Here is a 23209-nt window from a genome sequence, read left to right as displayed (position 1 = left end):
AGAGTTTTTTCGCTGTAGGGCGTGTGCATTCGCCAGGAGGACAGAGAGAGAGACAGAAAGCAAGAAATCCCCCCCCGGGGGGGATGGCCACACCGCAATCCCTTCCTCCATTCTCCTCTTGGGATCTTGAGCACACACATACACACGCGCCCAGCGTGAGTTTAAATCACTGGGTCCGGGACTCGAACCGCAGTCGACTACATGGGAGTCCAGCGACATAGCCATTATGCTAACTGCTGGTCCCAATGCCAGGCCTCTTAGCAGGCCCAGCAGGCACTGGAGAGATGACAGCTCTTCTTCATCCTTCTCCCACTCTTCATGACAAGAGTGTTAAGAATCACTGCGATGTGGGAAGCCAGCATTTATTAATCCAAAAGATGCTTCAGATCCCACATGGCCAGCCATGCTGTTTAAGTCCAGTAACTTGAAAAACATGCCTAGCATGTGTTCCCATGTACCCTAAATCTCTGTGGGATGGAGAAATGGCGAAGAGACTGCAGCATTACTAGCCCCATTGTAAGGTGCTTTCTCCCTCTTCCTCTCTCCATCTGTTTCTCTGCCTCGGGCGAGCACATGTACCCTCTGACAAAGTGAGAAAGATTAAAGGAAAGAGTCTACCTAAAGAAATATACAAGTATAGAGAACCAGCAGTTAGCGTAATGGCTATGTCGCTGGACTCCCACGTAGTCGACCACGGTTCGAGTCCCGGACCCGGTGGCTTAAACTCACACTGGGCACGTGTGCGTGTGTGCCCAAGATCCCGAGAGGAGAATGGAGGAGAAGGGATTGCGGTATAGCCATCCCCACTGGGGGTAGATTTCTCGCTTTCTGTCTCTCTGTCTCTCTCTGTCTGTCTGGCGAGCGCATGCACTCTATAGCAAAAACTTCTTCAAAAAAAAAAGAAATATATAAGTATATTACTGATATTTATATATGAAAATATGTATGTATTTTTTCACTTATTGTTTTAGAGACAAAGTTTTAATTTTTTAGAACTGTTTGCTAAAAGGTATGTGCACTCGCTGGAGTGATGGAGAGATACAGAGAGAAAGGAAGTGAGAAGTCATCCTCTGGGGACAGCCACATGGCAATCCCTTCTCCTCCATGCATCTGTGGCATGTATACACACACACTAGTGTGATTGTCAAGCTGCTTGGTCCAGAGCTCAAACCATAGCTGGCCATGTGGGAGTCCAGAATCTTTAACACCATGCCACCTGCTGGTCCCCAGAGTTTTCATTTTTAATGGAATAACAAGAAAGGAAATACAAGAATATGGGTGGAGCAAGCCATTTCTTTCTTTCTTTCTTTCTTTCTTTCTTTCTTTCTTTCTTTCTTTCTTTCTTTTTTTTTCTTTTTGTATAAGGTGCATGTGCTCGCCAGAAAGACAGAGGGAGACAGAAAGAGAAAAATCACCCCCCAGAGGAGATGACCACGCCGCAATCCCTTCTCCTCCATTCTCCTCTCAGGATCTTGGGCACGCACGCACATGCACCTGGCCTGAGTTTAAGCCACTGGATTCAGGACTCGAACCGCAGTCGACTACATGGGAGTCCAGCGACACAGCCATTACGCCATCTGCTGGTCCCCCTGCACAAGTCATTTCTATGGCACTTCATAAGTATTTTCACAATGCCCAAGGCATTCCACTTTTTATAGAATATCAAATGCCCCCTGAAAAATGTGTCTTTAATCAGTGTTTTAAAAGTACATAGCATCTGAATAGATGTTAGATAACTAAAAGCAGCTTTTTTCTGGAGAGAGAGATTTTTGCTATAAGGTGCATGTGTTAGCCAGAGAGACAGAGAGAAACAGAAAATGAGAAATCACCTCCCGGGAGGGATGGCCATGCCACAATCTGTTCTCCTCCATTCTCTTCTTGGGATTCTGGACACATGGACACACACATGCGCACGCGTGCGCAAGCACACGCCCAGCGTGAGTTTAAGCAGCCAGGTTCAGGATTCAAACAGTGGTCAACTAGGTGGGAGTCCATTGACCTCTGCTGGTCCCCTAAAAGCAGCGTTTAATGGTGAAAGTCCTCCCTTTAGCATGCCCACCGTCTTCCAATTCCAGTTCTATCCTCAGAGTAACCAAAGTGAAAAGTCTGGGGATTCCTTCCCAAACCTCTGGAAACTGCAGTCCTGTGATTCGATTCATAGCAGGTGTACTTCAGGTCCACATGCACTTTGTGTTAGCTAGGTGGGGGCGTGCTGCTCCCATTGTTCTGCGACCTGCTTCTGTATTTCCGTAAGTCTCAGAGATCTTCATTCTTTTTACGTAGAGCATTTCAGGTAAGAGTATACCGTTATTTATCTTACCATCCCTCCTGACAGACATTTAGGTGGTTTCTCACTTTTCCATACTATCAACCCAAATCTTTAAGAATTCCCACGAGTACTTAGGTAGGAGAGGTCCCTACAAGTGTTAGTACTAGGCCAAGTGGTCTCTAAGTTATTTCAGTAGGTACTAAGAGCCTGTCAGAAAGACTGAATCACTTCATGTTCCCAGCAACAGATACTAGGCCAGTTTTCACACACCAATGGGGAATATTATTTATACCTTTCTAACTTGGAAATCTGAAGGGGGAAAATCTGCAGATCTGATAATATTGAGATTTATATAAACTATATAAAAACTGAGGATGTCCACAAAAAATAACAATTCCAGGGCAAGGGAGCAGAATCTTGTTGGAGTACTGAAAAATAATACGAGCTATACAAAAAGAAAAGAACTCTTCCAGGAGTTTGGCTACAAAAAGGAGAGACGGCACAGACGTTGGGGGCACACGAGGCAAGACACAGGCTGTGCTTTTATCTTCCTGATGTGTGGTCAGGACTCAGCCGAGAGCAGCTGACCATGAAGAGCAGGAAAGGGCAATCCAGAGATGGTGGATGGAGGCAGATCCTAGCACAGCTGGAGGTCTTTCGTCAGGCATTTCTCTCGAAGGACCAGTAGGTGGCACAGTGGTTAAGGTGCTGCATTTGCCAACTCTGAGGTTCACATCCTGGACCTGGTGGCTTGAAAAACATGCCAGGCGCACGTGCATGTGTGTCCAAAATCCCGAGAGGAAAATCGAGAAGAGACTGTAATGCAGCCAACCCCCCTGGGGGGTGATTTCTCACTTTCCCCCTCTCTCTGTCTCTCTCCACTGAGTGCACGTGCCCTATGGTAAAAACAACAAACTTTTTTTTTTTAGAAGAAGCTTACCCAATTAAAGAGTAGAATCAGAGGCCACAAGGACTTTTTCAGGTGAGACCGGGTGCTGTATTATACGTGGCAGCCTCATTTTCATGTGAGAACAAGGGATGCTGGCAAGACAGCCAGTGCCCTTGCCTGGAAACCTGTTTCCCCTCTGATCCACATCCATGGGTGACCTGACCAGATGTAAGTACTCATGTGGGAATTTCTCTTTTTCTTCAAAGAAGCCAAAGTGAAACCTTTCTATTAATTTTTTTGGAGAGTTTTTGTTTTGTTTTGTTTTATTTTGTTTTGTCTTGTTTTGGAGAGGTTTTTGCTATAGGGTGCATGCACTCGCCAGAAAGACAGAGAGAGACAGAGAGACAGAGAGTGAGAAATCACCCCCAGGGGATGGCCATGCTGCAATCCCTTCTCCTCCATTCTCCTCTCAGGATTTTGGGCACACATGCACACACACCCAGCATGAGTTTAAGCCACTGGGTCCAAGACTTGAACCGTGGTTGACTATATGGGAGTCCAGCGACATAGCCATTATGCCAACTGCTGGTCCCTTAGAGAATTATTTTATTTAACTTTATTTATTTATTTATTTATTTTAATTTGACCAGAGAGCAACAGAGTGAGAGAGAGAGAGAGAGTGAGAAAGTGAGAAAGCAAGCAGTTGGTCATGTGGGAGTCCAGTGCCCCTAACCACCATGTCACCTGCCGGCTCTGAGTCCTTTACCTCATTCCTAGTAAATGGTGAAATTTTGAGAAATGTATGTTGAGTAGCTGATTATGGCCTAACTCAAGTGATCTCAGCATAAAATCATGCTGGCTGTCAGTTGCAGATTAGGGGAAAATTAGGAAGAGACCAAAATGAGTATGGCAGGAAACACAGGGACTTGTGGAGCCCAACATCTCAAAGTAGAAAAAGAGCATGGGTTTTGGATTCATTTGGCCAGGCTTTTATTTATCTTTTTTAAGAGAGTTTTTTTTTTTTTTTTTTTTTTTTTAACGGGGTTCTCTTCTTGGTATTATCAAAAAGAAAAAAGGGGAGAACAATGTTTTTGTTTTGTTTCTTGGTAATGTGAAATAAAGGGAAAAGTCCTTCCAGGGCTTTAATCGTCTCAGTGAAGTAGGAGGTGAAGGCATCTGCTGAGAGGGAGGAATATGTGGAGGTTTGAGGAATGTGAGGTTTAACAGTCTTTGCTAAAAATGTCAGGCACTGATTAGAGAAGCACGACCGCTGAGCAATACCGAAGAGCCTTCAATTTGTTCATGTTAAAAGCACAGTGACCACCAGTCTGCAATGATCCGAGGGTCGGTTTCATCCAGCGCTTGGCCCTGACTACGGGACTGTGATGAGGACAGGAGGAACCAGCAGAACTGTCACTGGAACGGGGCACACGGATATAAGCTGAGCTGGGAGGGAGGGGAGAACAAGAGGTCTGTGGAGAGAGGATTTCAGTAGAGAAGAAACCCAGCTATTACAGGGCAGGTGCAAAACCGAACTTGAGTGAGTGCTCAGAGATCCAAACGCCTCGTGTTTTTAGTGAAGTGGTTCCATGTGATGACGGGGTCCGAGGGATGACATGGGAAGGGAGCACTACACAGCTCAGGAGCAGAGGAGAGAGTCAAACTGGAAAATCAAAAGAAAACACTCAGGAGTCAGGGAAAAGACACATTACATAAAGGACGAAAGTGGAAATAAAAAGAGACTTATCGGGGACCAGCAGTCGGCGTAATGGTTATGTTGCTGGACTCCCATGTAGTCGACCATGATTTGAGTCCTGGACCCGGTGGCTTAAACTCACGCCGGGCGCATGTGCGTGTGTGCCCAAGATCCCGAGAGGAGAATGGCGGAGAAGGGATTGCGGCGTGACCATCCCCCCTGGGGGGTGATTTCTTGCTTTCTGTCTGTCTGTCTGTCTCTCTCTTTCTGGCGAATGCATGTGTCCTATAGGAAAAACCTCTCCAAAAGAGTGGGATGATAATTTTAAAGTGCTTAAACACATGTGTGCGTGTACACGCACGCACACACACACACACACACACACACACACACACACAATATCAACAAAGAAATATTTCTCCACAGAAAACATTTTTCCCTGGATATCAAATAAAGGCAAAATAAAGACATTTTCAAAAAATGAAAGATGAATTTGTTATAAGTATTTGATATAAGAAATACTAAAGGAAGGTCTTTGTATTAAAGGGAACTAATATCAGATGTAAATTTAGATATATAAAAAAAGAAGAAAAACACACTAGAAATAACAGATGGAAAAAAACCTTTTCTTATAGTCTTAAATGTCCCCTGACTTCTACTATAGTTTGAATGTGTCATCTCGAAATTAGGTGCTGCCAGTATGATTATACCAAGGGGCAGGACCTTTAAGAGGTGATCAGGCCATCAGGACTCCTCCCTCATTAATGAGGGTAAGGCTCTCACAAGAGAGGCTTCGGGCAGCATTCCGATAGCTACGTAGCTTGCCCTTCTGCCAAATGAGGACAAATACAAAATGCCAGCACCTATATCTTAAGACCTCTCAGCATTCAGAACTGTGAGAAAGCGCATTTCTGATCCTTATAAATTACCCAGCCTCAGGTATTTCCTTAGAGCAGCAGCAAATGGACTAAGACAATCATTAACAACAACAACAAAAAACAGTAGCAATGTATCGTCAAGTCTATCCTAAAAGTAGGGGTGAAATATATCACAATACCACAAAGAAGAGCAGGAGATACTAACTGAATTGTTCAGTGTGGGAAGAGTATTGCATTGCAGTCTCACTGTATGCATGCACGCACGCACACACACACACACACACACACACACTCGTTTTCTTTGCCTCTTTGCCAGTGGACACATGTACTTGCTGGAGAGCGATAAGGAACCACAGTGGAGCACAGACACGCTGTAATCTCGTCTCCATTTCTCCATCCTTTTGGGACTTGGGGCATACACACATCCACCCGGTATGTTTTCCCTTTTGCTATACAGAGCTTCTGAGACAGAGAAACAGAAAGTGAGAAATCGCTCTCCAGGGAAGATGTGGCCATGCCACACTCTCTTTTCCACTCTCCTCTTGGGATTTGGGGCATACACATATGCTCGGTGTGAGTTCACTTTTGCTTTTTGTTTTACTAGAGGTTTTTGCCTTAGGACACATATACTCACCAGAGAGTGAGCCACTGAGAAGGAAAGTGAGAAATCAGCCCTCAAGGGGGCTGGCCACATGTCAATCCCTTCCCCTCTATTCTCCTCACAGGCTCTTGGGCACTCACACACATGCGCCTGGAGTGAGTTTCAAACCACCAGGTCCAGAACTTGAACCATGATTGGCCATGTGGGGGTCTAGCGACGTAACTGCTATGCCATCTGCTGGTCCCCTGGCATGAGTTTTAAGCGGCTGGGTCCAGGACTCAAACCGCGGTTGATTATATGGGAGTCCAGTGATGTATTCATTACACCATCTGCTTGTCCTGCACCTGGTGTATTTTTGAAGATACTGGGTCCAGGACTTGAACCTCAAGATCAGCCATGTGAGATCATTCCTTTAACCACCAGGCCATGGGCCAACCCAAAGTGATATGATATTAGTTCAAAGTAGACTATGATAAATTAAGGATATGACCATTTAAAAATACACACACATATAAAAAGACAAAGAGAAAGAACAGAACATAAAAACTCAAGTAATGCAACAAAAGTTAGAAAAGGAGGAAGAAAAAGAAAAACAAAACATGAACATCTCTGAGGGAACAAATATAAAGCAAAGAGGCAAAGAGTAAGATGATAGCTATAACTAAATGACATGAATTATTACAATAGAGGTAACCAAAAGAAAGACTATCAAAGTGAAGTTTAAAAATTCAGCTATAGGGACTGCAGGTAGCATGGTAGTTAAGGCGTGGGACTCCCACATGGCCAACCACAGTTCGTGTCCCAGACCTGGCGGCTTACTTTCTCACTTTCCTTTTCTCTCTGTCTGTCTCTTGTCAAATTTAAAAACAAAATAACAATAACAAATAGAATTAAATAATTCTTTTTTTAAAAAAAATTCAACTATATTTTATATATAAAAGATGTACTTATTTTTAAAGTCACAGAAAAACAAAAATAAAATATATGCAACACAATTCCAAACAGAAAGCGTAAGAGATGTTAGTCAAAACATGAAATATTTTGGTTAGATGGGAGTGAGTTCAAGACACCTACTGTACGAATGGTGATTCTGGTTAATAACCATGTACTGCACCTAGAAAACTGTGGGGAGCAGACTTGAAGTGCACCACCAAAAAAATGATAAATCTGTCAGTTTGCTCAATTTAGCCATTTCACAATGTATACATATTTCAAAACAAAATGTTGCACACACAAATACACAGATGGTCCCAACATATGATGACTTAGCAACCTAACAACTTTCGACTTTACGATGGTACAGAAGTGACACACATTCAGTAGAAACTGCACTTCAGAGGCAGCCTGTGGCCTACTAAGGTGGCTAAACCCCACATGGCTGAGTGAACGGCTTAAGTCTCAGACTAGGAGGGTGGAGAAACACACTGAGCCCAAAATCTCAAAGGAAGGGAGAGATGGAAGAGAGGAAACTGTGGCTGTGATCCTCCATGGGGGGTGCTTTCTCACTCTCCACTCTTTCTAGTTAACATACACACCCTCTGGCAAATGAAAAAAGAGAGAGAGAGAGAAAGAAAGAAAGAAAAAGACCATTCTGTTACATTACTTTCAGTACAGTACTCAATATGTTACATTAAATATCAACACTTTATAATAACGAAGCTTTGTGTAAGATTATTTTACCTAATTGTATGCTAATGTAAGTGTTCTGAACATTTATGATAAGGTTGGCTAAGCTGTGATGCTTGGTAGAGTAGGTGTATTAAATGCATTTTCAGTTCATCGTATTTTCAGTTTAAAATGGGTTTATCAGGACACAACTACATTGTAAGTCTAGAAGCATCTGTATATAGTTTTTATTTGTCAACTTAAATAAAAATATGCAACCATTAAATAAAAAAATGAACAATTCACCAAGAAAAATCTGACAGAACGAAAGAGAGAAACAGACCGGTCTACAATCACAGCTGAAGGACGAGCTCAGGTCCCCAGACTTACAGAACCAGACAGCTGTCAGCAGAGATCGAGAGCAGACCATGCAACACTAATTTAGATTTTATTGTAGAACACTTCACCCAACAACTGCACAATATTCATCCACTTTTAAATTTTTTTAAATAATTACTTTATTCAACTTATTTATTTATTTATTTTATTTGATCAGAGAGGGACAAAGTGAGAGAGGGAAAGTGAGAAAGCAAGCCACCAGGTCCAGGACTCGAACTGCGGTCATGCATGTGTGAGTTCAGCGTCCTTAACCTCCATGCCACCTGCCAGCCCCACAATATTCGTTTGTTTCAAGTGCCCACAGAACATTCACCAAGGTAGACCATGTAATGGGTCATCAAATTAGTCTCAATAAGTTTACAAAGACTAAAATCTTAGTTTTGTCCTCTGAACACATGGAATTAAATTAAAACTCAAAGATATGCAATAGCTAGAAAACCCTTAATATTTACAAATTATGCAGTACTCTTATGAGACAAAGAAGAAATCACAGGGAAATCAGAAAATATTTTGAACTCAGGAAAAATGAAAATACAATATATCCAAAATTCAAGCAGTGTATCTAAAGCAGGGTGAGAGAAGAATTTACAGCTTTAAGTACCAATATAAAAAAAAATAACTGTAGGGCCGGCAGGTGGTATGATGGTTAAGGTGCTGGACTCCCACATGGCTGACTGTGGTTTGAATCCCGGACTTGGTGGCTTGCTTTCTCACTTTCCCTCTCTCTCTCAAGGGAAAAAATAATAAATAAAATCAAATAAATAATTCTTAAAAAAAAAAAAAAAAAGAAACTAACTGTAGTGAAACGATGCTCATCAATAGGAGATGTGTCAATACCTCTAAATCCTTTTTGCTTGAAAGCTAGTTAGCCAGAGTAGATTCTGATCAATAAACTACAGTGGAAATTACTTCCAAAGGATGAGCTATAAAAGGAGAAAGAACTTGGGCCAGCAGGCGGTGTGGATGCTAAGGGGGCTAGATCTCACAAGGCTGGCTACCCAGTTTGAGTCCCAGGCCTGGTGCCTTGAGAAACATTTTGGGCATATGCACATGCATGCCCAAAATCCTGAAAGGAAAATGGAGGAGAATGGATTGCCGAGAGGTCAGCCCCTTTGGTGGGTACTTTCTCACCTTCCCAAATCTGTCTCTCTTTTGCTCTTGCTCTGTCTTTAGCAAGCACAAGTGCCTTGCCTTATAGCAAAATTTTTTTTAAAAGGCAAAAAAATTTACACCTGGCCTTTTCTCTTGGGACATTTGCCCTTCAGGCCCACTGGGCTCCCATGTAGCCCACCATGGTTCGAGTCCCGGACCTGGTGGCTTAAAACACATTTGGTGCATGTGCGTGTGTGCCCAAAATTCCAAGCAGAGAATGGAGGAAAAGGAACTACAGCGTGGCCATCCCCCCGGGGTGATTTCTCACTTTTTCTCTCTCTAGCAAGCTCATGTACCCTATAGCAAAAATCTCTCTAAAAAAAAAGAAAGTCTAGGTCAGGTAGAAAGATGCCAAAGGAGCCAACATCCCCAGCCTCCAGCCTGCTGACCTCCTAGCCAAAAGCCAGTACCAATTTGTCAGCCACATGAACAGGTAATCTTACCACTGGAGCTAGAATTCAAAGTGTGGTTGGCCACATGGGATTTGACCCTTAACCACTAGGCCGAAGGCCAGCCTGTATGTGGTCTTTGCATAACAGGCATTTTCCATGAACTTTCTGAAGATTCCTCAACTATGTATAAACTTATTATGTGAAATGTGTACATGTGTGTGTGCCTGTGTGTGTATATATGTTTGTGTATGTGCATATACATATATTAATCTATTATAGCTCTTTTTTACTGAACGAATCAAGAAGCAAAGATATCCCAGTGGCAATAGGCATTCCTATCACCTAACTCTTGGTCTCTAACAACCATTATCCACCAAGGGGAACTAGGTCCCTCAGAGAAATAAGCCTGAAGCGCCTTGTTCTACCAGAAGGTGAGGGATCCCCCAAGGTGATGTGGGCATATCACAAAGGCACAGGGCCGGCTGGCATAGGGCTCTCAGGAGCCAAGGCCGGGACAATGTGGCATCTAATTATTAAGTACAGCAATCAATCATGAACAATTACAAACCGGAACGCATGTGCCCACACTGATAGGGGAGGCGCGGAAAGGAAGGGCCCAGCATCCGGTAGAGGCTGAGAGCTGAGAAGGAATGGGGGAGGAGGCTGGCACGCCAGGGCTAGGAGAGCAGCATCTTGCGACTACTGAAGTAAAGATCGGGTCAGACAGGAATTTTAGAGGAGGACATTTGTATGGTCGTAAGTGTCTTTCCTCAGTTGGTTTATTAGTCCCAAAGGGGAAAATCACGAATTATCCAGCAGACCTTTTAACCAAATCACATCTAACATATAAACAAAGAGGTGGTCACCATGGCGAACCTGCCCTCATCCACCCACTGCTTATTTTAGATGTGGATTATCTACAGTCTCAAGCAGCTCCCGGCGCCTTCCAAAACCATATGCTCTAAGGACCATAACTAATCCTAAGCCAAGTTTCTTAAGTCTATTGAAAAACTAGTGCATCATGAGGGGTGGCGGTGAGCAAACAATAAAAAATACTTGTCATTACCTGAGCGAACTATAGGAGAATGAAGATGTTCGTTCAAAGCCATATTCCCAATGATGCGCATTATATTTCTCTGCATTTTGGGGCAGTCCTTGTGAAGCTGGTACATCCTCTGAAGCAGTTGCAGGCCTCCATTTGCTTCAATCTTATCACAGTGTGTAGATATCTAGCACAATAAATTAACGAAAGCTCAGTTGATGTCTCATAAATTCACTACACAAGATGGCAGCACTGCTGATGGGAATGGCCAGGTGGCTGCTGCTCCAGGACGGCAATGCAGAGACTACTCAAAATTCCTAAATTTTGCTAAAGTACACCAGCAAACATCTATCGAAGTTGGAAGTGCTTCTAAACCACTGGGGAAAAAAAAAGAAGACAACCCAATCATGCCATTATTACTAACTTCTTGCGACTTAGAGTGAGTGATACTCTGGTTTGAGACCACCTTCCAATGGTCTCCAGCCTCCAGAAAGCTGCTATGGACACAGGAACTAGTGAGCAAGCAGCATTTGCTTCAGCAACAAGGACTTACCAGGATAAGGACAAGTGACCCTGCAGCCCCATACCCGTACCCCACCGTGCCCACAGCTGGTGTCAAACTCAGAAGTTGGACATTTTTTAAAGAGGAAGATCAAGTAAAAATATAAAGGATTTACATTTTTAATGGAGAAAAGTGATCAAAGAAAGAGAAAGTAAAAGGAAATGTGTACATTAAAGTAATGTCATCAGTCTGCCTCACGTCCCCAGTGTGGATCTGCATCCTCGCATCACCAGTCTTCCTCACTGACATGACGTCTGTCACGTATGTATGACAATTTTGACATTCTAAATTTTCACTAAATTTTATCGTATTTCAAGTGCATTGAAAGTATGCCTTTTAGACATATATGGAACCTTCAGAAAGTTCATGGAAGTCAGTATTATAAAAAACTATGCATGTATTTCAAAAATATTTTACAGTAATATACATTTGTATTTTAATTCTATTTTCCACAAACTTTTTGAAGTTCTTTGTCTATCAAATGAAACCGAAAGATAACTACTACATTCTCTGCACATTTTTTAGATTTTTGTTTTTCAGATTAACTTCACATTTTACATAAAGTCCCTGTCATGATATATACAATATTTTTTTCAACAGAGAACTTTCTTTTTTTTTACTTTTTTTTTTTTTTGAGAGGTTTTTTGCTATAGGGCGCGTGCGCTCGCCGGAGAGACAGAGACAGAAAGCGATAAATCACCCCCCAGGAGGGATGGCCACACCGCAATCCCTTCTCCTCCATTCTCCTCTCGGGATCTTGGGCACGCACGCACACGCACCCGGTGTGAGTTTAAGCCACCGGGTCCGGGTCTCGAACCGCGGTCGACTACGTGGGAGTCCAGCGCCATAGCCATTACGCTAACTGCTGGTCCCTCAACGAAGAACTTCGTATGCTTGGTCTATGAAATGTTTCTTCCCTTTGCACCTCACACCCAGCCTCTACCACCCCCATCTACCATCCATTCCACTCCCTTGTAGTGTCTGATATCTCTCCACTAGCATCTCTCAGATCTTCAGATCTTTCCATTTCTGCTACACGCTGAGTGGGGATATACAGTGTGTATCTTTCACAATCTGGCTCACTTCTCTTCACATTAATGTTCTCTACATTCATCCACTTTGAATCAAAGAATAGGGTCTCATTATTTCTTATAGCTGCATAATATTCCATGGTATACATGTGCCACAGTTTTTCAACCCAGTCATCGGGCTGATTCCATGTTATAGCAATTATGAATAATGCTGAAATACACTAAATATGCAGCTATTTCTTCGGAAAGTACTCAAAGTCCTGACATCCAGGCTAGTTTCTCCAAGCCCCCTTTTGTACTACCACACGCTATCCACTCTGCTTTGGGCTCAGTTCCTAATTCGACAGGTGGGAACTAAAGAGGACTAGAAAGGCAAGTCTCATGGTTCCACGATTAAACTGGGGAGTTCAGAATGTCTAGCGCAGCACTTCTGATGTGGGAAGGACCACCTACATCAACTGCACCAGGGATGCCAGCTACAATGCAAGTTCCCAGACTCCACACAGACCTACTGAATCAAAACTGCAGAGGCCAACAGGAAACATGCATTTGTAACCTGCTTCCTAGGTGGTGTTTATGCAGGATGCTTGAGGACCACGAGGTTTGTGCATTTTCCTTCTTAAAAATTAAATTGTGACCATGATAGAATAGTTTTCACGATGGCAAAAAGCTTACAAATTATTGATTACCCAGGCAGCAGATGGCGTAATGGCTATATCACTAGACTCCCATGTAGTCAACTGCAGTTCAAGTCCCGGAATCGGTGATTTAAACCAACACCGGACGCGTGTGCATGCATACCCAAGATCCCGAGAGGAGAATGGAGAAGGGATTGTGACATGGTCATTCCCCCCCTGGGGGGTGATTTCTCACTTTCTGTCTCTCTTTCTGGTGAGTGCATGTGCTCTATAACAAAAACCTCTCAAAAAAAAAAAAAAAAGATTGATTACCCTATGGTTATAATTCAAGAGTATGATCATCTAGTATTTCCTTTTTTTCTTATCTAGCCACATCTTACGCAATTTTAATGAAAAGTTAACTACCTGATAATATTATTGGTTATCAGGGAAGTCATGATGCATTTTTGCATAGAAAAACAGTAGAGAAGGTGTAATTTTTCAGTTTCTCACTGAGACGCAGGTTCATAATACATTTAAAAATTATCTGAGCAAGATATAGAAGACAGCATAACTCCAAAATGAATGTCATATTTAAATGATGGGTTGTTTTCTTTATATACAATTAAAATCAAATCTATTTTTAGATCTACTTAGCAAAAACTCATGTAGATAATCAATTTTTTTAAAAGAATTACTTTATTTAACTTTAATTTGGCCAGAGAGGTGGAGAGGGAGAGGAGGAGAGAGAGAGAAAGTGAGAAAGCAAGCCACCAGGTCCAGGACTTGAACCATCAGCCATGTGGGAGTCAAGCACTCTTAACCACCATGCCACCTACCGACCCCGTAGGTCATCAAGTCTAACAATTAAAATGGAAAAAAGCAGAAATTTAGAAGTAAAAGCGGTTTTTCTTTTTAAAATAATAAAGTATTTACTTTTCATAATCCAACCTGCATTTTTTCAATATAATCATTAAAAGTGAACTGCATTAGAAAATGTTAAGTTACCTCAGAATGTTTTACTATAGCTTCTAAACAGAACATTTCAACTGTAGCTGAAGGAACTTCTCCAAAACTTTCAGCATAAGGAAGTCCATTTCCTCCAAAACACCACAAGCCACCCTGAAATAAAGATAATTAAAATGTTTACTAAAAAATGTAACAAGAGATATTTTTTGTTTGCCTTATATTTAATATGTAAAAATGCTAACACATAGGGACTCAAAATAGTTTTAAAAACATAAACAGAACTTTATGCTGTTACCTATTAGAGCAGTAATCATACAAAATTATTCCTAGAAAAGAGTAATCAGTGAATCCTGGGACCAGCAGGTGCTGTGGCGGCTAAGGTGCTGGACACTCCCACATGGCCGACCATGGTTTGAGTCCCGGACCTGGTGGCTTGCTTTCTCAGTTTCCCTCTCTCTCTGTATCTCTCTGTCTTTCTCTGCTCAAATTAAGAATAAATGAATAATAAAAAAAGAATAAATGAATAAATAAATTTAATTAAATTAAAAATTATTTTTAAAATTTTAAAAAGAGTAATCAGTGAATCTGTATCCATTTTTCCTTCCATGTCCTCTGAAAGAATAAGACTAACTTTTCTTTTTCCTTGCTACGTGGTACATGCACTTGCCAGAGAGGGACAGAGAGACCAAGAGGGAGAAAGCACTCCACAATGAGGCGTGGTCACACTGCAATCTCTTCTCCATTCTTTGCCCTGTTAGGATTTGGGGCACACACACACACACACGTGCCTAGTATGTTTTACAAGTCACCAAGATGAGGAGTTGAACGAGACTAATTTTAAAAAGGAAAATGAAAAAAAAAAAAAAAGAGAGAGAGAGAGAATGCATTTTATTGGTAGAATATAGACTAGTACGATTTTTTTATTTTTTGATAAAATACTTTTCCCCCACCTAGTAGATTATATAGTTACTGTAGTAATAGTAATGGTTATTTCTGATTTCTCTTTGAGATACGATTTTTTTTTAGAAGTTTTTGCTACCAGGGCGCGTGTGCGCGCCAGAAAGACCAGAGCGAGACAGACACACAGAAAGCAAGAAATCACCCCCCAGGGAGGATGGCCACGCTGCAATCCCTTCTTTTCCATTGTCCTCCCGGGATCTTGGGCACACACATATACACACACACACGCCTGGCGTGAGTTTAAGTCACCGGGTCCAGGACTTGAACCGCAGTCGACTACGTGGGAGTTCAGCGACATAGCCATTATGCTAATTGCTGGTCCCGACACACAAGGTTTTATGAAGACAGAGAATTCCTGAGCTCATACCACAAGAATACTGGAACCGAGCAGTGGCCTGCAGTGAGGCCTGGAGTGAGCCCGTTCAGGATGCCATGCTTCTGACTGGGGAGAAGCCCTCTGGCCTGCGTGGGGTAGCTCTGTTAGTTACTAGACCAAGGTTACGGGCCCACAGCTATAACAGCAGGAGCGGGAGAAGCCGGGGAGACATGAAGACCTCTGTCAGAATGACTTCTCACGGCTAAAGTCCGCCTTTCTGCAGAGGCACTTGGTGACAGCAGCAGTGGAGCATCCTGGGAGCACACAGGGCTCTGATGATCTCCTCTCCGGCTGCTATGGCAGGGCCTCCCCCGCTTCCTTTGCTACAGACAGACTGTACATCCCACTGGCACCTCCCTGTCCATCTTGTCACCATCCCTGAAAGCAGCCAGGCCGGTAGACAGGCTCATCTATTGACTACAAAGGAAAGAGCTGGGACTTGACGTGCGAGGGGAAGCCATTCGGAGGGCTCTCAGCAGGTGCGTGGCTGGACCTACAAAAGATCACCATGGCTGCCGTAGGCAGGAAGTGGAGAGACGGGTGAGGCGCTGGGGACGATGTCCAGCCGAGAGCTAACAGAAGGAAGAGGAAGCTCTGAACCTGCTTCTGTTGAACCCTGTCCACTGCAAACACACTGGAATGCTTGACTTTAAAACATACTAAGTTTTAACAACAAATAAAACAAAACCTAAAGAAATAAAAAGGGTCAGCAGGTGGCATAGTGGTTGTGATGCTGGATTCACACATGGCCGACTACAGTTCAAGCCCTAGACCTGGTGACTTCAAAAGTCACACCAGGCATATATGCATGTGTGCCCAAGGTACCAGGAGTAAAATGGAGGAGAAGGGATTGTGGCATGCCCATCCCCCCAAGGGGTGAGTTCTAACTTTACCTATCTCTCTCTCTCTCTCCCCCCGTTGAGCACACATGCCCTACGGCAAAAATCTATGAAGCTTTTTTTAAAATGGGCCAAAGGTATGCATAGTGGTTAAGGCACTGGACTCCCACATGGTCAACCACTGTTGAGTCCCAGACATGGTGACTTCAAATCTTACTTTCTGTCTCTGTCTCTCCAGCAAGCACACGGGCCCTATAGTAATAATCTCTCAAAAACAAAAATTAAATAAACAAAATAAAATAAAAATTTTAAAAAGGAAAAAGAAATAAAGGAAAGCCCATGGGTGCTGGAATTGAAGACATCATAGAACAGAAGTAGCCCAGATTCTCTGGTGCGATTGGTAGGTAATGTGTGGATTAAGAGCTGGAAGCCACATGCAACTGTGGGTTTTGAATCCCCAGCCTGGTGGGCCTGAAACACACTGGATGTGTGTATGTACACCGGGATCCTGGCCAGCTGGAGGACAGGAGGGAGGAGGGAGAATACAGTACACCCAAGCCCTGTGGAGGGTACCTCTCCCTTTCCCTCTCATGTATGTACATATGTACACACATGTACTCTACCATCAACACAACAACAAAAGAACACAGAACAGTGTGGTAGAAGTGGAAGCACAGGGCTGAGGGTCTAAAATTCATCCCGTGCAGGAGATGTGGTCCTGTGTCTCGCATGTGGGAGCAAGATTTGAGATTCTGGCATAAAACCTGCTTTGGAAAGGTTGTCTCCGCTATGAAAGGCCTAAAAAAGTTCTGCCTACCAGTTCAGGAAAGCAGCAGGCAAACCTGTTTTTGCTCAGGTATTTGGATAAGGAAATTGTGTTCTGTGGAAAATCTCAAGTCTAAGACCATGCCATCCACAGAGGTATTCAATCTGTATTCTATATGAGTTTATTCCCTTTGCTACAGAAATGCTAAACTAAGCATAAATATAACAGTTGAATCCTATGAAAGTGGAACTTCTGGGGGCCGGCAGGTGGAGTGGTAGTTAAGGGCACTGGACTCCCACATGGCTGACCTCGGTTGGAGTCCCATACCTGGTGGCTTACTTTTTCACTTTCCCTCTTTCTCTCTCTCTTGCTCTGTCCCTCTCTAGTCAAATTGAAATAAATAAATAAAGTTGAATGAAATAATTCTATTAAAAATAAAAAAAAGAAAGTGAAACTTCTGGATCATGCAGCAGGTGCAACACGAATCTTGCTCTGTAAGGACAAATTTATAGTCCTGGGTACTTGGGACTCTGCAGAAGACAATCAGTTTAGCTAAAGGTAGTAAAGATGCATAATCCATATGAAGAAACAATCTAGCACAAGAGAGTTAATGCCACTGATAAATCAAATAATATAATAATCTAAAATAATGTAAGAATCTCAGGTTTGAAACGTACTAAAGAAATGAATTAAATAGAAGCTGGGATAAAACAGGATGTCATAAAAGAGACAATGACGACCTGGAGACCACAATGGAGCTGTGAGGCAAATGGATTCAAGGTGGATTTTGAAGGGACAGTCTACAGGGACTGCTGGCCAGCTGGTCATGAAGAAAGGACTCCTGATGAAGTCCTAGTCTTCAGCCTAAGCAACTCAGTGGGTGCGATGCTGTTTACTGAGATGAAAGGGACCGAACGAAGAGTGCTGCAAAGGGAGGGCAGGGGTGACCTGTTAGTTTGGGATTCCCACTACACGTTCAAGCAGAGATGTCAGGTAGGAGGTCGAATACTCAAATCTTGTGCTCAGGTCAGAACATAGGGCTAGAGAGAACAATTTAGGCATCATCAGCAATATGTGATATTTAAGACATTTCAAATTACTCGTTATTCCTATGTTCTGACCTGACCAATGCAATTTAAGAGTCACTTCCTATGAGTGAAGGCAGAATGGTACAGTTGCTAAAGAAAGCAGAATGGAGCTCTCTCAAAAATTAAAAAATAGGAGGGCCTGCGGGTGGTGTGGTTGTTAAAGTGGCTGGATCTTACATGGTCAGCTGCACAATTTGAGTCCTAGACCCGGCAGTTGGAAAACCACTCCAAGTTTGTGTGCACGCATGCCCAAAATCCTGAAAGGAGGAAGAAATGGAGGAGAAGGGATGAGAGCATGACCGTCCCCCAGGCGGGGTGTTCGGGGGTTCTCTCTCCCTCCAGCGAAGCACATACTCCCTCTGGCAAATATTTAAAAATAAAAAGAAATGCATAACTGTGCAAATGGAAGGATACAGTGAACTGTGTGGGCACTCAAAAACATGCACTGAATGAATAAACGGCTAACCTTCTGGGCAGCCAGACTCTGACTGCTTTCACTGAGGGCCAAAGACGTGAAATACTGGATACATTCATCGAGCTGCGTTTGAGGCAGCGAAGCCAGCAGCTGCCTCAGCTCTTCCTCCGTGGAAGAATCCTGAAAGAAAAGGAAAAGCTATTCTTCATAAATAAACTCAACAGTGTAGTCCAACAGAAAATACCCTAAGAATCAAAATATGTGGAGACACACACACACACACACACACACACACAGCTTTGATTATATATATATATGTTGGTATACATATAAATTACTGTCAGGAAAGACTGAAATATAAATATATATATATATAAATATATATATATTACATACATACATACATAAATAAATTAGTGTTTTCAGTCTTGAAAATAGTCATCCACCCGGGTAAAGAACCATTTAATTTTGAATCATCCTACACTTTCCTGTCTGCTACTTCAACTAAAAGACCTATTTCAAATTGTAACTCTAGATTTTCACCTCCCAGGCTTCTTGATATTTTGACTCAAAATGAATTATTACCTCCTTTCCAACTAACGTTATTCCTTTTTTTAAAATAAATCATTAATTTTATAGGTTTTTACTTTAGGGCACATGAGCTAGCTGGAGCCAGAGATGTGAGAGGGAAAGTGAGAAATCATCCCCGGGGGGGCAGCCACATCGCAATCCCTTCTCCTCCATTCCCCTCCCCGCATGCACATGTGCCCAGTGCTAGATCCAAGGCACCGAGTCCAGAATTTGAACCTCACTCAGCCATGTGGGAGTCCAGTGATATAACCACTACACCATCTGCCAGCCCCAAAGTTATTCCTTTTTAAATCCACAAATCATTACTATCTCATTTCCTCTAATTATTAATATCTATCTTCCTGTTTTTCACAATCTGATTGCTAACACAAAAGCTTTAAAAGTTCCATTTATCATCTGGGAACTGTTTGAGAGACACGTTTTAAATCAACAACAGTAGCTGTATATTTAAGACACATGAGGTTTTCAGACAACCAGGGGCTATATATCCCAGGGAATACTTAGCTACATCTTGAGACATGATTTTGGTTGTTACGAGTGGGGGTAGGACAGTCAAACACCCTAGAATGCACAGAACAGCCTCCTACAACAAAGGATGTCAATAAAGGAGAGGTTGAGAAAACCTGATTTCTAGCAAACTTAGAACAAGGGACTGACTCAGGGATGCTGATGTGTTATGAAGGTACCCAGTGATGCAGAGATATCCTACAGGTAGAAAATGATGTCAGAGAAACCGCACCTCCCAAGGAATCAAATCTTGGTATGAAAACTACCACCCGAGGTTTACATCCTAGATTATCTGCTTGTTTGAAAAGGAGCCAACAACTGCTTTTAGAAAGTTTCTTTCACACCCAAAGTGAAGATGTATTAAACAATTCTTCACTCTAGATTATCTGATTCACTTACTTCTTTTAAAGATGGTAAAGGAGGAGGTGGGAGAAAAAAGCGGAGATCACTCTCTTTGCTTCGTGCCAAACCAATGAGAATTCTTGGATCACAGGCTTGAGCGATTATCCTGTACTGGTAATCTATTGTAAAAGTAGGTTCTCATTAGCACCCAAATTCACTGACGGTTGTGAACAAACAACTTAAAAACACTCTACATTTTTTTTTAGAGATTTTTGCTATAGGGCACATGCGCACGCCAGAAAGACAGAGAGACAGAGAGAAAGAAAGTGAGAAATTACCCCTCAAGGGGAATGGCCACGCCACAATCCCTTCTCCTCCATTCTCCTTTTGGGATCTTGGGCACGCACGTACACATGCCCGGCGTGAGTTTAAGCCACCATGTCTGGGACTCGAACTGTGGTCTACTACATGGGAGTCCAGCAACATAGCCATTATGCCAACTGCTGGTCCCAAAAGCACTCTATTTTTAAAACTGTTCTGTAAATTTATAATTTAAAGTTTCCCAAGTATTACTTTTTTTACAACTATACCTGCACGGACAATATTTGTATGTCAGACATCCAACATGCCCACACAGACATCTGGGACTAGGTCACAGCCTCATTTTGGAAAAGGTGAAGCTCAAATGTGAAAACTGGGTAAGTCAGAGCCTATTTAACTTCTTCCTTTTTAAAAGTTCCAGTATCGAAAAGCTGTTTTGATCATTACTTCAAACACACGAGGCCACATTTAAGGCTGCTGTCCAGTGGGGCCGTCATGGTGCTGTAGCACTCGACATCCACGAGTATTCATTCTGAGATCCAGAGGGCAGTACACTGAGTTACACATGCCATTCGTTATGAATCAAAACAAAATTGCGACTACCGAAACAGACATTCTCCTCAACCTGGGAGGGTTTGTCAGAGAGCTTTACGGAACCCACATTCCAGAGCTTCTCTCCTGGTTCTTCTCATACAGCAAGTCTGGCATGAGCCCTGGCTGGCCGATTTCGAAAAGGATTTGTATATTCGTAGTCTCCATTAGCATTAAATGAGCTTATATTTATACTGTAAATTATTATAGCTGTAACCACCAACCAACTGCCTAATTATCTTGTATCGAGACAGAGATTTTATTCTAAGACTTAACTTTTCTTTGAAAATATTATTCTTTTCTATTACTTACCCATTTTTACAAGATGACTCTACTAACAAATTATAGTTTAGTCCATGTACACAATAACTGGAGCATATCTGAGCTCTTACTCAAGTACTTCTACTGCAGAACTTGGGATTTTTAAATACAATGAACTATTTTAACTATTATTAAAATAATAATACACACACACACCCACATAAACCAGGTACCTTTGACTAATTACTATTAGCATTAGAGCCAGGAGAATGTCAAAGTGAAAGCAAATGTAACTGTATGGTACAGCAAGCAATTAAATGTATTTTATTACATAGAAACTAAAAGAAAATGCAAACATGTTAGGGAGAAACCATCAGAATCGTAATCAAGGGAATATGTAATAAAATAAAATGTGTTCTAATAGAAAGTTACACAAACACACAAAAGGTCTTCAAAAAGTTCATGAAAAATGTAGTTTTTTAAATAAAACTATGGGACGAGCCCCACAGTCTAGTGATTAAAGGAGGTGGATACCATACGGCTGATGACAGTTTAAATCCCAGCCATATGTTGAAAAACATTCTGGGTGTACGTCTATGTGTGCCCCAAATCTCAAAAGGATGGAGGAATGGAGAAGGGACTGCAGTGTGACCATGCCCCATTGCGGGGTGCTGTCTCCTCACCCCCTAGACACAGAATTCAAACATTTTTTTGTACCAAAATTAACTTATACTTGAATTCTATTGTTCCATAAATGTTTGAAGCCCCTCTCATATACATCAGTTTTGAAGTTGCTCTTACCAAACACGTCTGGCAACTGGGCCAGCAGATTTTCTCATTTATTGCTGGAGCTTCTTTTTACATTTTTTAAATGCTGTAAGTGGGAGCAATCGAGTCTGTCCCACTCAGGGGACACAATGTGCTACACACACACACACACACACACACACATAAAAGATTGCCTAGATTATCCCCCTTCCTTATCTCATTCCCTTCTCTGTCCTGTCAGAAATCACGAACTCGCAGGCTGGCGCCCACGCCCGTCAGGTCCAGTTACCGTGCCAGTGGTGGGCCTCGGCCAGCTCCCGCACGGCCTCCAGCCGCTCAGCGCGGTCCTGAGATCTGCTCTTCCGTAGCAGCAGCCACACAGCACACTCGTGATCTTCCACGTCCACTGTACTGAAGGTGTCTTCACACATAGGAAGGGACAATGTCAACAACTGACAACCTTTCTGTCTTTTATTTATGATGGCAAGTTATTGACATTTGAAATCTACTGATAAAATAAAAGTGTTAAACCATATACAGGTGTTAATGACTGATACAGAAGAGTTCCAGCAGCTCGGGCCGCGAGAAGAGCAGTAGGGTTTATCCGCTCAACTCTGCAAAGGCTCTAGGCACGCTGCAGCCTCATCAGGCACCCAGCACGCACCCTGTCCACAGCCAAGATGCCCAAGAGGAAGGTCAGCTCAGCCAAGGGGGCGGCCAAGGAAGAGCCCAGGAGGAGATCGGCGAGGTTGTCAGCTAAACCTGTTCCTGCAAAAGTGGAGACGAAGCCAAAAAAGGCTGCAGGGAAGGATAAATCTTCAGACAAAAGAGTTCAAACAAAAGGGGAAAGGAGCAAAGGGGAAACAGGCTGGAGCGGCCAACTGAGACACTAAAGATTAACCTGCAGATAATAGAGAAGCTAAAAATGAGGAGAGTCCCTCTGATGAAGCAGTTGAGAAAGAAGTCAAGTCTGAGTAACGTCTTGTACAATCCAGAGGAATATTTTAATCAACTATTTTGTAAATGTACGTTTTCTAGAGCTACTAACTCTAGAAACATTTTTAAAGAATCTCACCTCATCCCCTTTTCCCCATTTTTTTAAGTGTAAATGCGTTTTTTTAAGAGGTGAAATCATTTATTGGTTGTTTATTTTTCAGTACAACTGGAAAACAGTGGGATATTGATATTGCGAGGCAGCTTTAACATTCCATATGTGGGGGCGGGTGGGGAGTTTTTTTTTTTTTTTTGAGGGGGTTTTGTTTTAGGGGGCGGGGGCCCGCCG

General features: G+C 42.6%; 1 protein-coding gene across 1 annotated transcript in view; it reads right to left on the bottom strand.

The window, feature by feature from the left end:
* The window catches only part of SERAC1 (serine active site containing 1), a gene marked incomplete in the record, with an annotated part of 69002 nt that overhangs the window by 17858 nt on the left and 27935 nt on the right, over window positions 1–23209 (bottom strand). The window contains 5 exon segments of the mRNA XM_027774689.1: window positions 10948–11110; window positions 14142–14255; window positions 18598–18726; window positions 20044–20165; window positions 22217–22348. Of these exon segments, the coding sequence (XP_027630490.1) occupies window positions 10948–11110; window positions 14142–14255; window positions 18598–18726; window positions 20044–20165; window positions 22217–22348 (660 nt within the window).

This window comes from Tupaia chinensis, unplaced genomic scaffold, assembly GCF_000334495.1.
Source record: "Tupaia chinensis unplaced genomic scaffold, TupChi_1.0 Scaffold000468_1, whole genome shotgun sequence".
Classification (NCBI taxonomy): Eukaryota; Metazoa; Chordata; class Mammalia; order Scandentia; family Tupaiidae; genus Tupaia; species Tupaia belangeri.
This window is presented reverse-complemented; position numbering and strand designations above follow the sequence as displayed.